This window comes from Branchiostoma lanceolatum, chromosome 8, assembly GCF_035083965.1.
Source record: "Branchiostoma lanceolatum isolate klBraLanc5 chromosome 8, klBraLanc5.hap2, whole genome shotgun sequence".
NCBI lineage: Eukaryota > Metazoa > Chordata > Leptocardii > Amphioxiformes > Branchiostomatidae > Branchiostoma > Branchiostoma lanceolatum.
In genome coordinates, this window is record NC_089729.1 from 605,113 (window position 1) to 621,939 (window position 16,827).

The window sequence follows — 16,827 nt, forward strand, 5'->3', positions numbered from 1 at the left end:
TGGACTGAGCATTTGGGTTTGGACTATTGCTTCTATGCATCACATTCAAATTTTGTTTATTTTGAACTTTTTCCAATAAGTCTCGAAATTTTCCTTAAAGATTTCGAGATTTTTTTGTACCTACTACAAAAATCTTCTTTTACATACAGGTACATTGTACTGCATGGATCACAAGTTTTCCCTTTTATTTCCTTATGGTAAAAATAGATTTCATAGTGACTATCTGGCGCAAAGAGGGGATGGCATAGGTCTTATCCCCTCTTTTTACCATAAGGAGATTTGGATTTCATAGAATCTCTCTGGCGAAAATATGGGATAAGACCATAACAATACCACTGTCCCCACAAATTTCTTTATCCAAGATTTAAGGCACGTATTCAATTCAGTACTAAATAAAAGGGATAAATAATCAAGTCTAAATTTTTCGTGTAATACAGTCACGTGTTCCTCAGCCAATGACCAACAATCATAATCACGATCATAGAAGAATCAAAATCAGTTTTGAGTTTCCTTCTTCAGTGAAACAAAGGTTGCCTCCACCTTTTGCATATGGTAAATGCATTTAAGTTTGCGTGGTTTTTATTCGCGCTAAAGGGAAAATGGAGTGTTTGCAGTATTTTTAAATTCACGGCAGCGCTACAGTCATACTGCTACAGCATTGGACAAAAATGTTCGTGGTGGATTTATGTTCGCGGTGAAAGGGTCGCCGCAAAAAACGCGAACATAGATCCACCGCGAACGTTTCTGCATTTACAGTTCTTGACACAACCAAAGACGGTGGCCATGTTCATCTCTCATGGTCCAATATCTAGATGTAATACTGAGTGCACGCGAGTCTATGGCCTGGTATATATACACCCTTTTCTAGCTCCAGTCTGCTCCTCTTGTAGCGTGGCTTGCCGAATAGTCTGTTTTACGTTTTATAGAATAGGGATGGGCAATATGGGTGGTCTATTCTATGACACAAAATGGTGTAACACAATAACGAATGAGCTAATCAAGCACCTGTTCCTTAGTAGATGCCAAAAATTGTCCCACTGTTCCGGGTGTGGAGCAAACCTTTTCTGTGGCCTCAGTGCAACTGGCAATATTTTGAATAGGCCTTCATCACTGCTGGCATGCATAGCAAACGATAGAAAGAAGTGCATGCTAGCTTGTTATGTTGTTTGATGCGTTCTTAACCTTCTCCCTGCTGCCTAACTCTGTAACCAATACACTGGGAATTGGGTGCTAAACGGCTACTTCAGTGTGCTAAACGTAAGGGTCTTATTACCGCTGACCTCTGAAAATGCTTATCGCAAGCTTAAGCTTCACAGCGTACTTATACATTATTTTCGTTAACACCATTAGCTTTTGGTGTGTTTTAAGTCAGCTTAACGTAATAAGACTTATTAAAAAAACCTGTCTGGTCTGGAAGCTTTTACCGCATGATGAATTATGTTGCTGGATCCAAAACAAAGTCATCAGGCGCGTGACACTGCGTGTTCCAGCTGTATTAAAGGTGGCCGGCAGTCCACCCAACTCTGTTACGTGTAGAAAATGCCATGTAGAACTTGCAGACTCGTCAGAAGATCGATTTCCGTGCTGTGAGCGTGACAGGCCCCCTGATTAGTCCCGTTGACGTTGTGCTCTCGGGAAAGGCACTTTACACGACTTCCCCCACTTCACTCAGGTGAAAATAGCTACCTAGCTTTGGTTAGGGACGTCCCTCGGATAGGACGTTAAATGGAGTATTTGAGGAAAGCAACACCTCGAGCAGTAAAGAACCCGCCACATTTATCGAAAACAGTAGCGGTTCTTCCCGGTCATGGTGAATGGATCAAACCTTACAGTCTGGACCGGGTTGACATCTTGAAAAGGTGGTAGGAAGTTTTTACCGCATGATGAATTATGTTGCTGGATCCAAAACAAAGACAGTTGGATAGGTGCGTGACACTGTGTGTTCCAGCTGTATTTTAAAAAGGTGGCCGGCAGTCCATCCAACTCTCGAAAATAATTTCATCAGGTTGGTAGAATATAGGATATAGCACTCCAGTCAGAAGCTCTGAAGAAGGTGTCTGATAGACATCGAAACGTTAGCAGGTGAGAACTATACCTGGTTGTGTACAAAGAATCTCCTATATCCTAGTCCATCCAACTCTGTTCCGTCAAAAGGGAGCCCTTGTCGCTCCAGACGTCAGCTTGTTCCAATCCCTCTCATGAAAAAGAGACAGGCTATCACGACAAGACTGTTTGTCTGATAAGTTTGACTGCGTTCCTCTACCATTCTGTAGTCGATCGCGAAGGGATCTTACGGTCACATGTGCACCGGTGCCCGCGGGATGTGTAGCGCCGGCCGGGCACCGAAGACACAAATTTGTCTCGGCGGACTGCGGGACACAGGAATGGTGCCTCTCGGTTTTCTCACGATGCCTATTTGTTACCAGTATTATACTCCGTATTATTCCAGGGGCCCGGTCGTGCCCCCCAAAATAGCCCGGTAGCCACAGGGTGTCCCACGGGGCCATGTTGGGGTCACGCCTGAAAGTGAAAAAAAGAGCCCGTAAACTACCCGGCAGGGCCCCTTTTTCCAACTGAGACGGCAGTACATGTGTATGAGGAGGCACGCAGGTCTCGAGCCACACACCACTAATTTAGCCTCCTTCGCAGACTTCTTGGAACGGCGGCGTATATATTTGTGGTGGTGGGGGGGGGGGGGGGGAGTTACGCGAGTTCTTACACGGGCCAAGGTTCTCTAATGCCGGCTTAGGGACTTTCGCCGCCGAGGGAGTTATGTCGCCGAGGGACGACCGCCTTACCATCCATAATTAAAGGACTTACCATCTATAAAGGACTTATAGATCAGAGCTCATAAGTTGCTTTCGGTGTGCTTCGAATCAGCCTAAAGAAGACAGAATGTGGTCATAAACCTGTCAGGAAGATTTTACAATATGCTTTTATCATAATGATTTCTTAGCCGGATTAAAAAAGGCAACTGGCAATGTGCGTGCAACTACATAGATCATGACAGAGCATTATCCTTGATGTTCAGCCAAGAGATTTCTTCTCACTGGTCTGTAGGGGACCTGGTTACTTCAGCCATTGACTTATTTCAAGTCTTGTCATGAAAAATAATTTTACTGTTTGTCTGTAAAGTTTCAAAGCGTGCGTCTATAGCTTTGCAGCTGGATTAAGGAGACATGCACCCTTGTCAACTAACTCAAGATTGGAGGGCGTTCAGCCTACGATGTTTCGTGAGTAGGTCATTTCATATCGCTTGGCCCATTGATTACCGTAGGCTGTTCAGTTTCAAACAGTGATTCTATTTTATTTACTTATCTTATCAACTTTTTATCAACTTATGTTTTGAATTATGCTTCTTATAGGCCACATGTGGTCTTTTGTGCATTTAGCCCTCATGGGCAGGAATATGCAATAAAGACTATTATCAAAGACTATTATTTATTGGTTAAGCATGCACATGCCAGGGTTGCCCAACAAAATTGCTGTTTCAACTATTCAGATATGATGTCACTGTTGGAGAATTGACTTCTTAGAATTACATGTTTTTTCTGAAAGTATTCTCTAAGGGTTTGGGTGGACTTGGTGACTTGATATAGGCAGGAAATGCAAGGATACAGTCACTGTTGCATTTGCTGTACAATTTAATGTGTAGATGTTGTCACTGTACATGGTGTAAGTCTAAAACTACTACAAGCAACATTATTTGTCACATAATAAGTATGCCATAAACTTGCATGCAGTGTTATTAAACTGCAATTGTCTTTTAAAGAGTAGTTTTGATACATTTGAAATTCTACTGGTTTGTTCACAACATATTACATGATATATCATCCTTGATTTTATTAACAACGCATCATGAAAGCAGAAAAATATTTACAGAAGAAAAGGCAACTATATGATATCAATAGATCCAGAGGATTTGACAATTTTAGAAACTCCTTATTTGTTTGTTTCCAAAAAGCGATTTTGTTGACATCAAAATATAGTTGTCACACAAATCAATAAACAGCTCATATAAATTATAATGTACAATTTTTGGGAAGCATTCCTTCGGGATAATGATCTTATACTTAGTCTATGTAGCGTCTACAATGGGAAGATCTGTACTCTGTGTTTTGAAAGGAGTTCTTTCTGTCCCTGCTAGGCCCAGGTCAACCGTTTTGCAGTATTCTGAAGCGTGCTCTTCTAGTGTTATTTTTTCATTTCCACATGATGCACTACCCTGCATATCCACGGCATTTTCCACAGTTTGTACACCCTGCGGATTTACACGATTTCCCCGTATCATGGTGACAAGTGTCCGATAGATACTTGTAACATTCTGTCGGATAGCCTTTCTCAACTCTTGTGTGCGGACGATAGTTGAGACAGGATTGACGGCCGAGCTGAAGGTGGTGAGCATGGCAAAGGCCACCGTCCCCTGGCCAATAGGAAGTGGACAGATTTCTTCGTTCATAATGCAAAGGAGAACTAGTGCACAAGGCGAGACCCAGAAGATAAACGATATCACTACATGGATCAGAACTGTCCTTGCCCTGTGTGCGCTCTTTTTAAATTTGCTGTCTGCCTGTGCGGCATTGTTTTGTCCACGATCATTGAGCCCTCTCTTTTCTCTTTGCTTGATAGCAATGTATACACTGATGTTTGTAAACAGCATGATGCTGACAAAAGAAAGGACGAAGGCAGTCAAAATCCCCATATAGGAAAAGTGAAGGATAAAGTCTGAACACTCTGGTATGGTCATATCAAGACAGTTCCAACCCATATCGGGCGCTAGAGCAAACAAAGACAGAACAAGCCATGAAGAGACAATAGCTAAACCTGCATTACGTTTGGCAGTGTGAGCATGGTTGTGGAAGTATATAGGATGCCTTACAGCAACATAGGCGTTTAGAGACAGTAAGTCTAGAGCTGAGGCCGACATCAGCTGACTGTGAATCATGAGCATCCCTGTAGTCATTGTCCTGCGCCATGTGGTCCCCGTTACATCGACGATAGTCTTGAGTACAAGTGCGAAGCCTCCAAAAATGTCTGACATTGCCAGATTTGAGGTGTAGAAGTCAATAGGTTTGTGAGGTTCATGTTTTACAAGAGTTCCCCACAACACAACTGCATTAACGATGATGATGAAAACTCCTACCATGCAGAAGAAGACGTCAAGCGCTGGTCCCAACGCCACGAGAGCGTACGTTGAGCAGGCTTCCTCGGCTTGGTCAAGGCGGATAGTCCAGTTCTGTAAGTGCCACAGGAGACATTGGAGCTGCCACTCAAAATGTGCAACCGATTCCTCGTCAAGAATCAAGGGAATGGCAGAGCTGCTGTTAAACATGGCTGATTCTTCGTCCAGTTTGTTCATGACTGGTGACTGATGCTTCGGTCCCAATTGCGCCGATGCCTGTCGTGATTGTAGTCCTGGCAGAGACCCGAAGCCTGGTGGACTGCCGGGAACTGAGGCGTACCTCCCAGTGTTTGCACGGTTAGCTCACGGCGTCTTTTTCCTCCTCTACTCCTTTTCTTTTTCTGTTCTGTTCTTCCTTCTCCTTTTCAGTCACTGTGGCCGAGTGGGTGTCTGCAGTGTTGTTGGTTGCCAAAACACTGTAAACGGCTGAGACTAAGCTACTGGAAAGGGTCGCAAAAGAGTAAGACTAAGTGACCAAGTCAGGTGATCTTCTTTTTCTCCTCCTGTGGTCTTCCTTCCCCTCCTCTTAAGGGTACTCCTTTCCCTTCTTTATCAGGGTGTGCGGTCAACAAGCAGCGGACGACAGCACCAGTGGCCGAAAGACAGCAAGAGTCTGAATGCAGCTCGTCGAGCTGGGATAAGCTACAAACTGATCCGAGCTGTCTTACAAAATTAGCCGTTCAACCAACCAGAGAGTGTCTTACTCAAGTCTTTGGATTTTACTGTTTTACGTTTTGACGGAAGAGGAAGGGGCTACATGATTGGTCTATTCTGTGCAACACAAAAAGGTGTAACACAATGAGCTAATCAAGCACTTAAGCTTGCTTCTTAAGATTGTCCCATGGTTCCGGAGCAAACATTTTCTGTGGCAAAATTGAATAGGCCTTCATTAGTGTTGGGATGGATAAAAGAGTGCGACGACCCCATACCTTCGCCAACTGATGTTAGCTTTTTCGAGTGGCATATCATGTTTCCCAAAATCTTATCATGTCGGGGTCTCAAGAAGACCTACGTGTATACCCACATATCAAGACAATCCATCCAGGCATTCTTGAGTTATCGTGTACACAGAAGGACACACGCACACACACACAGACACAAATGCTGTGCAAAACATATGAGCCTTATAATTATCGATGAAGTTGATTATATAGTACACAGGGCAACTTTTTATGCTGTTTGTCACGTTCCTAAGGATGTTATCGTCCAACTGGTGACATCGAACCCAATCATCTCTTTGATTCATTCTAATCTCTCCTTAGCCAGTTGCAGTCTCAACTCCTGCTACACTAGCATGTTAGTCTACATGCATACTCGTTAGATTTTATAAAAAATATATGCTGGACTTCAGGCAGGTCCGTACATGCAAGTACATAGAAGCTGGTTCGTACATGAATTTAGAAAAGGATTATTGTCAAAAAGACAGCTGAGGTAATTTAGCCAAAAGTCGGGTGCATTTGTATCCCGAAAAATATAATCTATCAGAAAATAATACCTGCTTCTGGAAGAGAATGTTCCTGTGAGAAATGCACCAACAAAAACCCATTCCTCGTAGTTGGTTGCTCTCCTTTGGTTGTTGCCATGGACATCAACGTGTCAAGCCTATGCAATGTTGAATGAGCTTTGACCAATCTCATTTGTGGTAAAATCAAGGACTCATTCAACGTTGATTGGCCCTTTGGATTCATTCTCAATGTTGGTAATAGTCAAGACGACATGTTGAACAGGCAAGAATAATTTTTTTGTAGAAAAAAATTGCAAGGGGGAGAATTGCGAGGGAGTGGAGCAGCCCAAACGGGGGGATAGTGTGAAAGGGGGTTATTGCAGATATATAATAGTTGGTGACACTCAGTTCAGTACCAAGGAGAGATCCTGTCACAGATATGTAATAGTGGGTGATACTCAGTTCAGTTCCAAGGAGAGGTCCTGTCACAGATATGTAATAGTTGGTGATACTCAGTTCAGTACCAAGGAGAGGTCCTTCACAACAGATATGTAATAGTTGGCGATAATCAGTTCAGTACCAAGGAGAGGTCCTGTCACAGATATGTAATAGTTGGTGATACTCAGTTCAGTACCAAGGAGAGGTCCTGTCACAGACATCTAATAGTTGGTGATACTCAGTTCAGTACCAAGGAGAGGTCCTGTCACAGACATGTAATAGTTGGTGATACTCAGTTCAGTGCAGAGGAGAGGTCCTGTCACAGATATATCATAGTTGGTGATACTCAGTTCAGTACCAAGGAGAGGTCCTGTCACAGATATATAAGAGTTGGTGATAATCAGTTCAGTACCAAGGAGAGGTCCTGTCACAGACATGTAATAGTTGGTGATACTCAGTTCAGTAACAAGGAGAGGTCCTGTCACAGATATATATTAGTTGGTGATACTCAGTTCAGTACCAAGGAGAGGTCCTGTCACAAATATATAATAGTTGGTGATACTCAGTTCAGTACCAAGGAGAGGTCCTGTCACAGATATGCAATAGTTGGTGATACTCAGTTCAGTACGAAGGAAAGGTCCTGTCACAGATATATAATAGTTGGTGACACTCAGTTCAGTACCAAGGAGAGGTCCTGTCACAGATATGTAATAGTGGGTGATACTCAGTTCAGTACCAAGGAGAGGTCCTGTCACAGATATGTAATAGTGGATGATACTCAGTTCAGTACCAAGGAGAGGTCTTGTCACAGATATGTAATAGTGGATGATACTCAGTTCAGTACCAAGGAGAGGTCCTGTCACAGATATGTAATAGTTGGTGATACTCAGTTCAGTACCAAGGAGAGGTCCTGTCACAGATATGTAATGTGCAGGGCATCATTAACAGCCTGAGTGAGATGGAGAGGAGCCAGTTGGAACAGAAGGGCCTGTACAAGGGCGGGCCATGGAGCGCAAAACCATGCTGGGGAAACTGAAGAATGAACACGGAGATCGACAGGGGTCAAGGGTTGATCATCGCCCTGGACTTCGACCAGCTACCTGAGAGGGACGTGGGTAAGTTTTTGTTTGTTCAGACCCTTGTAGTGCCCAGTGGCACATAGGACAGCAATGTTCCTTGCTGTTTCATGATTCAGTAGGAGGGTATGTGGTAAGCGTTGTTTAAAGCTACATGTATCTAGTGAGGATACCCCTACCTGGCAATGAGTTCTAGTCTGATAGTTCTAGGGGAAAAAAACAAATGATTGTTGAAGTGAAATCTTATTTATTTTTCTCAGATCTTGATCCAGACACATTTTCAATCTTCTTTGACTGCTGGAAAGAGGTAACAGCTTAAGATTGCATAACGTTTACATTTTTTTAAAGAATTGGGAGCTTTCAGAGTTATCATTGTCAACAATCTCTTCAAGGATTTACACAAAACAAAATCACATTCAAGAATTTCACACAGCTCCAAACTCAGATATTGAACTACACAGTTACACATGACAATATATATACATGGCAATCACTCGTAATCTTTATTCAGATCATACAGAAGTACAGATACAGAATGATACAGATATTCGAGTATGATGACCGTGTCAGTTCCTACAACTGAGTGAGGAGGGTAGCCTTCGCGTGGATTTGTTTAAGGTGGATGACAGGTTGCGAATCTGAGACCCACACACTTTGGGCATCCACCATCTCCAGCAGCACCAATTGGAGGGAGACGTGCTGGTTCTGGTTGGGATGCTTGCAGCGATGTCTCTGGGCACACCCCGGGATTCGATCCTGGGTCCCATTGTTTGACATCCACGCGCTCTACCACTTGCGCCACACGACGCCACAACACGTGACAATAATACCTCTTCAAATATCCACATCCTCTAAAGTTGAAGCTATATTTACATGTACCTCCATGAAAAACGGAGATATAGTTTTTTGGTCTGTCTGGGTGTGTGTGTTTGTTTCCGGGTATTTGTGGTCAGCATAACTTTAAACCCTCTGGATGGATTGTAATGATACTTGGTATGTGGGTAGATGTTGGCAAGATGAGGGTCACATTTGATTTTGGGCCCCCTGGTATGTGACCTTGGTACTGCAGCAAAACCTCCGTTTTTTGTATCTTTTATCATGGACGTGCTATAGTCTTGTTCTTATCAGTTTCTAGGGCACTATCTGTGTTAGTATTAGACCCTGTATGATGATGATGAGAATTCACTCTTCCTTGTTCTTGGCCCCTTCCCTCCTAGAAACCCTACTGGCTCTTCTAGCAGCAGCTAGGATTAACCAAGACCCCAGAGCTGCTGCTACTGTGGTGCCTGTGATGACTAATCCTGCATGGGTCTGCTGACCTAGGGGGACTTGGAACAACAGTGGCTCGGCCTGGAAGAAAACAAGGGGGGAAAAAGTCACCCATTGGCAATAATTTTCTTTCATCTGAAAAAAATAATTACTTACAATGCATCTGTAATTATACTCAATTAGTATCAGCCTCAATCTTAGTGTCAACAATTTCCTCCTCTAACCCGGAAAGTGAGAGGAGAATGCCCAGCTCTAGTCGGCACTTACACTACTTGTGCTTTATCATGTTCTCTAGATGTCTCTATAGCTCAACTGGTAGCAGCCTCACAGTTGAGCTCCTGGTTCCAACTAGTTGGAACCCCCGGTTCAATACTGGGAAGGACATCTACATATAGGTTGGGGCTGCACTTTTCTTTAGGAAAGGACATAAAATGGTGGTGTTTGATAGGGGAAGGGCTAGCAACCCCTCCCTGTAAAAATACAACTTACTATACTGAAACAGCAAGGAAACTTGCTGCCCTATGTGGCACAAGGCACTACAACGACCAAACAAACATACCTGAAAAACGGGTCACAGTCTGAACCTGTAATATATTTGTTTGCCTAAACATCAAAACTGAAAACTACAATGGTCGGTGTTGAAACTACCTTTCCATTGAGCAGCTGCCACAAACAGACCTCCTGGGACTCTGCATAACACGGAGCAGGGAACAGCCTGCTCTCCTCACAGGGCGTGGTCACTGGTCGGTCTCCTAGGCAACAGATGAACAATAAGTTTGAAATATGAACTACATGATGAAGGGTTTCTTTCCTAGTGTAGAATGTGTAACCTCGATTCTCAGCATTGCAACAGGTAACCTTACACCCCACATTAACAATCTTTTATTTGCAAATTCATGCCCCTAGGCTAATTGCAAGGGTACAGACACTTAAGGGCAAAGGTAACAATGGTAACGAGTGTCTATTCTATGCATCTAGCTTATGTTTCTACATACAACATTACTGGAGGGTTTGACTTCTTCTTCTTTTTAATAAAACAGCAACTTTAATCATTATAATAAAACAGCAACTTTAATCATTATATTTAACCTTCTCCCTGCTGCCTAGCTCTGTAACCAATAGGGAATTGGGTGCAGCAGCTCATTCAGAGTGCTAAAGGTTAAAGAGATCGACTAAATGCAGCATCAGTAACCTCTGAGGTACGACCCTCGATTCTTCCATAGATACATAGAATTCGCTCCCTCGCCTGCGTGTGCTCCCTCTTGTTTAATTTTTCTGAAAAAAAATCTTATGTTTTTTAACAATTGCAGAATGTGTACTTCTGTAGTCCTGTTATCAAACCATCCTCAAGAGCTTTCAACAGAAATCAGGAGACACTTGAAAAGATGTACCTTCACAGTGCATTAGAACATCTGGTCCCTCCAGCTTCACAGTAGCAGAGGTGTCCTCCCCTTCACCTGCCCACCTGTGGTACCTCAGGTGTACAGGTAACGTCACTCTCCAGGTGAAACCCTACAGGTGAGACAGTGTTAATATATCCAGGTGTGGCACACCTGTCGTACATGTACCTCAGGTGTACAGGTAACACTACTCTCCAGGTGAAACCCTACAGGTGAGGTATAGTGAAACACCTATGTCCTATTGGAATGATTTTATGAAATCTACTTCAAAGGCAGCACAATTTTCCTAATGTCTGTTACCCTCACTTAACACGATTTCAATTATCTTTTTGAAAGAAGTAATCAAATCTATATTGATACCTTAGGGCCTTGCTGTAGGGGTGAGTACAGTAGGAGTTTGTGGTGAGGAGATTGGTCAGCCGCCTGCTCTACATCAATGTCTCTTAGGGCCAATTTTCCTAATGTATGTTTGATACCTGTACTTAACATGATTTCAATCTGCTTTTTGAAAGAAGCAATCAAATCTATATTGGTACCTTAGGGCCCTGCTGTAGGGGTGAGTACAACAGGAGTTTGTGGTGAGGTAATGTTACCTTGGGGCCCTGCTGTAGGGGTGAGTACAACAGGAGTTTGTGGTGAGGTAATGTTACCTTGGGGCCCTGCTGTAGGGGTGAGTACAACAGGAGTTTGTGGTGAGGTAATGTTACCTTGGGGCCCTGCTGTAGGGGTGAGTACAACAGGAGTTTGTGGTGAGGTAATGTTACCTTGGGGCCCTGCTGTAGGGGTGAGTACAACAGGAGTTTGTGGTGAGGTAATGTTACCTTGGGGCCCTGCTGTAGGGGTGAGTACAACAGGAGTTTGTGGTGAGGTAATGTTACCTTGGGGCCCTGCTGTAGGGGTGAGTACAACAGGAGTTTGTGGTGAGGTAATGTTACCTTGGGGCCCTGCTGTAGGGGTGAGTACAACAGGAGTTTGTGGTGAGGTAATGTTACCTTGGGGCCCTGCTGGAGGGGTGAGTTCAGTAGGAGTTTGTGGTGAGGTAATGTTACCTTGGGGCCCTGCTGTAGAGGTGAGTACAGTAGGAGTTTGTGGTGAGGTAATGTTACCTTGGGGCCCTGCTGTAGAGGTGAGTACAGTAGGAGTTTGTGGTGAGGTAATGTTACCTTGGGGCCCTGCTGTAGAGGTGAGTACAACAGGAGTTTGTGGTGAGGTAATGTTACCTTGGGGCCCTGCTGTAGGGGTGAGTACAGTAGGAGTTTGTGGTGAGGTAATGTTACCTTGGGGCCCTGCTGTAGGGGTGAGTACAGTAGGAGTTTGTGGTGAGGTAATGTTACCTTGGGGCCCTGCTGTAGGGGTGAGTACAGTAGGAGTTTGTGGTGAGGTAATGTTACCTTGGGGCCCTGCTGTAGGGGTGAGTACAGTAGGAGTTTGTGGTGAGGTAATGTTACCTTGGGGCCCTGCTGTAGGGGTGAGTACAGTAGGAGTTTGTGGTGAGGTGATGTTACCTTGGGGCCCTGCTGTAGGGGTGAGTACAACAGGAGTTTGTGGTGAGGTGATGTTACCTTGGGGCCCTGCTGTAGGGGTGAGTACAACAGGAGTTTGTGGTGAGGAGATTGGTGAGCTGCCTGCTCCACATCAATGTCTCTTAGGGCCAACACCTGGACAGGAACAAAAGCTACTCATTAATCATAGAAACATTGTATGTATCTCCACTGAGCAGGCAAATCATATACGCTGTCCTTCATATAGATGTACCTTTAACATGTGCTAGTTAGAATCTGGTGTAATGCAAAGCTGACCTTTTCCAAGTCTATAAAACACTCAGCAGGGGAAAACATTTCAAATAGAGATGTGAACAAGCTAGAGACACTCCAGAAGCAGCAAAGGAATATTGAGACACTTTGTTAAAAATATTCATCACTTCTTGATACTTGGTGTGCAACGCCTCACACCGATCGGTCTCTTTACAAGTCATACAGCCTAACTTCTTTCCAACTCTTTTCTAACATGGTGAGCTACATTCCGTATACCATGAGAAACTTACCAGACACATAGTGTTAACTACATGTACCTGGGGCCCTCCGAAGTCGGTCCTGAAGGTCACCTGGTGAAGGTCGACGTACATCCCCGCGGGAACCGTCTCCACCAGGAGCAGCCGGCACGGTACGGGCAGGGTCGCCATGGCAACCGGCAGTGTCACCTCGGTTACCACATCCCTGCAAGTCAGACGCATCTTCAACAAAAGTTTCAACACCAAATCATATCTTAACAATTACAACTTCTAAGTTTTTTTTTTTACTGACAATGCAGCACATGTACATTGTACACGAAATGAACAAATTATACCCCCAAATGGCTTAGGTTATAACTTATTTTATACTGGAAAGAAGGAACATAATACAACCATCACACAATAAGCCAGTTCACGATATAAACTGAGTATGCATACCAAGGTGCAAGGTGCAGATGATACATGTATATAATTATGTTAAAGTTGAGGCCCCTGAGCTATAAACAGAACACGTCTGGATATAGACAAGAACTGTTTACAAGTTATTACTGACTAGTACTAGTACTAGAACTAGTAAGGGCATTCACCTCTGACATATTTGATACCCACACTGCATGTCGCTGTGCTCGCAACTTGAATCAGATTACTAGTATTAAATCAAAGTCCAGATGAAAGAACATTTTACATTAGGTCAGTCCTGACTGCTCGTGAGAGATCTGTATATACCTGTGAAACCCCTGGTTCTGTGCAGTCCTGTTGACCTGTACAGCAGACAGACTGGGGCAGACATACCTGTGAAACCCCTGGTTCTGTGCAGTCCTGTTGACACGTACAGCAGACAGACTGGGCAGACATACCTGTGAAACCCCTGGTTCTGTGCAGTCCTGTTGACACGTACAGCAGACAGACTGGGCAGACATACCTGTGAAACCCCTGGTTCTGTGCAGTCCTGTTGACACGTACAGCAGACAGACTGGGGCAGACATACCTGTGAAACCCCTGGTTCTGCACTGTCCTGTTGACACGTACAGCAGACAGACTGGGCAGACATACCTGTGAAACCCCTGGTTCTGTGTTGTCCTGTTGACACGTACAGCAGACAGACTGGGGCAGACATACCTGTGAAACCCCTGGTTCTGTGCAGTCCTGTTGACACGTACAGCAGACAGACTGGGCAGACATACCTGTGAAACCCCTGGTTGAGAGCTGTCCTGTTGACACGTACAGCAGACAGACTGGGCAGACATACCTGTGAAACCCCTGGTTCTGTGCTGTCCTGTTGACATGTACAGCAGACAGACTGGGGCAGACATACCTGTGAAACCCCTGGTTCTGTGCAGTCCTGTTGACACGTACAGCAGACAGACTGGGCAGACATACCTGTGAAACCCCTGGTTGAGAGCTGTCCTGTTGACATGTACAGCAGACAGACTGGGGCAGACATACCTGTGAAACCCCTGGTTCTGTGCAGTCCTGTTGACATGTACAGCAGACAGACTGGGCAGACATACCTGTGAAACCCCTGGTTGAGAGCTGTCCTGTTGACATGTACAGCAGACAGACTGGGGCAGACATACCTGTGAAACCCCTGGTTCTGTGCAGTCCTGTTGACATGTACAGCAGACAGACTGGGGCAGACATACCTGTGAAACCCCTGGTTCTGTGCAGTCCTGTTGACATGTACAGCAGACAGACTGGGCAGACATACCTGTGAAACCCCTGGTTCTGTGTTGTCCTGTTGACACGTACAGCAGACAGACTGGGGCAGACATACCTGTGAAACCCCTGGTTCTGTGCAGTCCTGTTGACACGTACAGCAGACAGACTGGGCAGACATACCTGTGAAACCCCTGGTTGAGAGCTGTCCTGTTGACATGTACAGCAGACAGACTGGGGCAGACATACCTGTGAAACCCCTGGTTCTGTGCAGTCCTGTTGACATGTACAGCAGACAGACTGGGGCAGACATACCTGTGAAACCCCTGGTTCTGTGCAGTCCTGTTGACATGTACAGCAGACAGACTGGGGCAGACATACCTGTGAAACCCCTGGTGCTGTGTCGTCCTGTTGACCTGTACAGCAGACAGACTGGGGCAGACATACCTGTGAAACCCCTGGTGCTGTGCAGTCCTGTTGACATGTACAGCAGACAGACTGGGGCAGACATACCTGTGAAACCCCTGGTTCTGTGCTGTCCTGTTGACATGTACAGCAGACAGACTGGGGCAGACATACCTGTGAAACCCCTGGTTCTGTGCAGTCCTGTTGACATGTACAGCAGACAGACTGGGGCAGACATACCTGTGAAACCCCTGGTTCTGTGCAGTCCTGTTGACATGTACAGCAGACAGACTGGGCAGACATACCTGTGAAACCCCTGGTTCTGTGTTGTCCTGTTGACATGTACAGCAGACAGACTGGGGCAGACATACCTGTGAAACCCCTGGTTCTGTGCAGTCCTGTTGACCTGTACAGCAGACAGACTGGGCAGACATACCTGTGAAACCCCTGGTTCTGTGTTGTCCTGTTGACATGTACAGCAGACAGACTGGGGCAGACATACCTGTGAAACCCCTGGTTCTGTGCAGTCCTGTTGACATGTACAGCAGACAGACTGGGGCAGACATACCTGTGAAACCCCTGGTTCTGTGCAGTCCTGTTGACATGTACAGCAGACAGACTGGGCAGACATACCTGTGAAACCCCTGGTTCTGTGTTGTCCTGTTGACCTGTACAGCAGACAGACTGGGCAGACATACCTGTGAAACCCCTGGTTGAGAGCTGTCCTGTTGACATGTACAGCAGACAGACTGGGGCAGACATACCTGTGAAACCCCTGGTTCTGTGCAGTCCTGTTGACATGTACAGCAGACAGACTGGGCAGACATACCTGTGAAACCCCTGGTTCTGTGCAGTCCTGTTGACACGTACAGCAGACAGACTGGGGCAGACCGTATGCTGGATTCTGTTCTCTCTGCCTCCTGTTTTCACTATGAACTCTGGGAACAACAAGACAAGATCTAGAATTTCTGTCAGTTCTTAGTCTGGATGCCAGCCTTTTTATCTTTAGTATGCTCTCTCAGTCAGCTCCTCTCAGTTGCTTTTTGACAGAGACAGCATACTTTAAGCTAAAAAAGGCTGGCATCCAGACTAGTGAATTCTTACCAACACTCCATAGGACCCTCCGGCTGGCACAAACACAGCCAAACCTGTACTTAAATTACCATCTTTTCATCGTAGCCACTTTTATCTAAACACCCAATTGCAAGTGTACTTTTAGTAGTAGCCACCTGTCTAGTACTGGGATCATCTTTATGCCCCTTGGCTTGGGTGAGTGGTCACCATAGACAGGTTTGACTGACGTTATAATCATAATTGATTGATTGATTGATTGATTAAATACTATACCTTACTAGTACTTTACAATTGATCATGACAGGAACAGGAACCTCCAGTACTTGATATATTAGATCTAGCTCTAGCTCTACTCTACTAGTACTCTACTCTACTCTACTCTAGCTTTGGCCTGACACAAGGAAGCCAAAAATAACAACAAAACCTTCTCACCTAAGAGAGAAGTCGTCAGCTCAGCCGCATGATCAGTGGCTCCAGGATTCTTCAGACCCGCGGAGTTATGGATCAACAGAAGAGCAGCACACAGGCAGGCTGATGTTAACCACGTCATACCGCGTACCGACGTCCTTCGAGTTGAAAAAATTTCAAACTGTCCGCCAAAACTTGGCTGCATCTCAAATTCTCAACCTTCCTCTATGCCGTCGGTGGGTTTTAATGTCACATAAAAACAGGTTTCACATGAAATTCACCTTTCCTGCCATGGAAAGATCTTCTTGAAAATGCTGGGGATACTATCTACAAGCAGGAAATGTCAAAAACAGCAGGAAATGCTGAAATTTGTGTCTCTCTGATCTTTCTGCTACCATCTTGGATTCCTGCAAAGTGGAATAGGGGTGAATTCTAACTTGACGTTACGAACATCAACGGTTTAT

General features: G+C 44.9%; 1 protein-coding gene across 3 annotated transcripts; it reads right to left on the reverse strand.

Annotated features, from left to right (window-relative positions):
- Window positions 1-8,620: 8,620 nt before the first annotated feature.
- LOC136440643 (phosphatidylinositol-glycan biosynthesis class X protein-like) lies at window positions 8,621-16,766 on the reverse strand. Of its 3 annotated transcripts, none has more exons than XM_066436732.1 (8): window positions 16,388-16,766; window positions 15,746-15,819; window positions 15,515-15,549; window positions 12,881-13,025; window positions 12,372-12,467; window positions 10,801-10,921; window positions 10,058-10,161; window positions 8,621-9,490 (listed from the first exon to the last, which is right to left on the reverse strand). In XM_066436732.1, the coding sequence occupies exons 1-8, from the start codon at window positions 16,566-16,568 to the stop codon at window positions 9,323-9,325; spliced, it is 924 nt and encodes a 307-aa protein (XP_066292829.1). In that variant the 5' UTR covers window positions 16,569-16,766; the 3' UTR covers window positions 8,621-9,322. The 3 variants fall into 3 exon arrangements, with proteins under 3 accessions (XP_066292829.1, XP_066292830.1, XP_066292827.1); XM_066436733.1 differs by lacking the exon at window positions 15,515-15,549 and adding an exon at window positions 10,978-11,015 and having other exon boundaries at window positions 10,801-10,883; window positions 15,711-15,819; XM_066436730.1 differs by lacking the exon at window positions 15,515-15,549 and having other exon boundaries at window positions 15,711-15,819.
- Window positions 16,767-16,827: the final 61 nt, after the last annotated feature.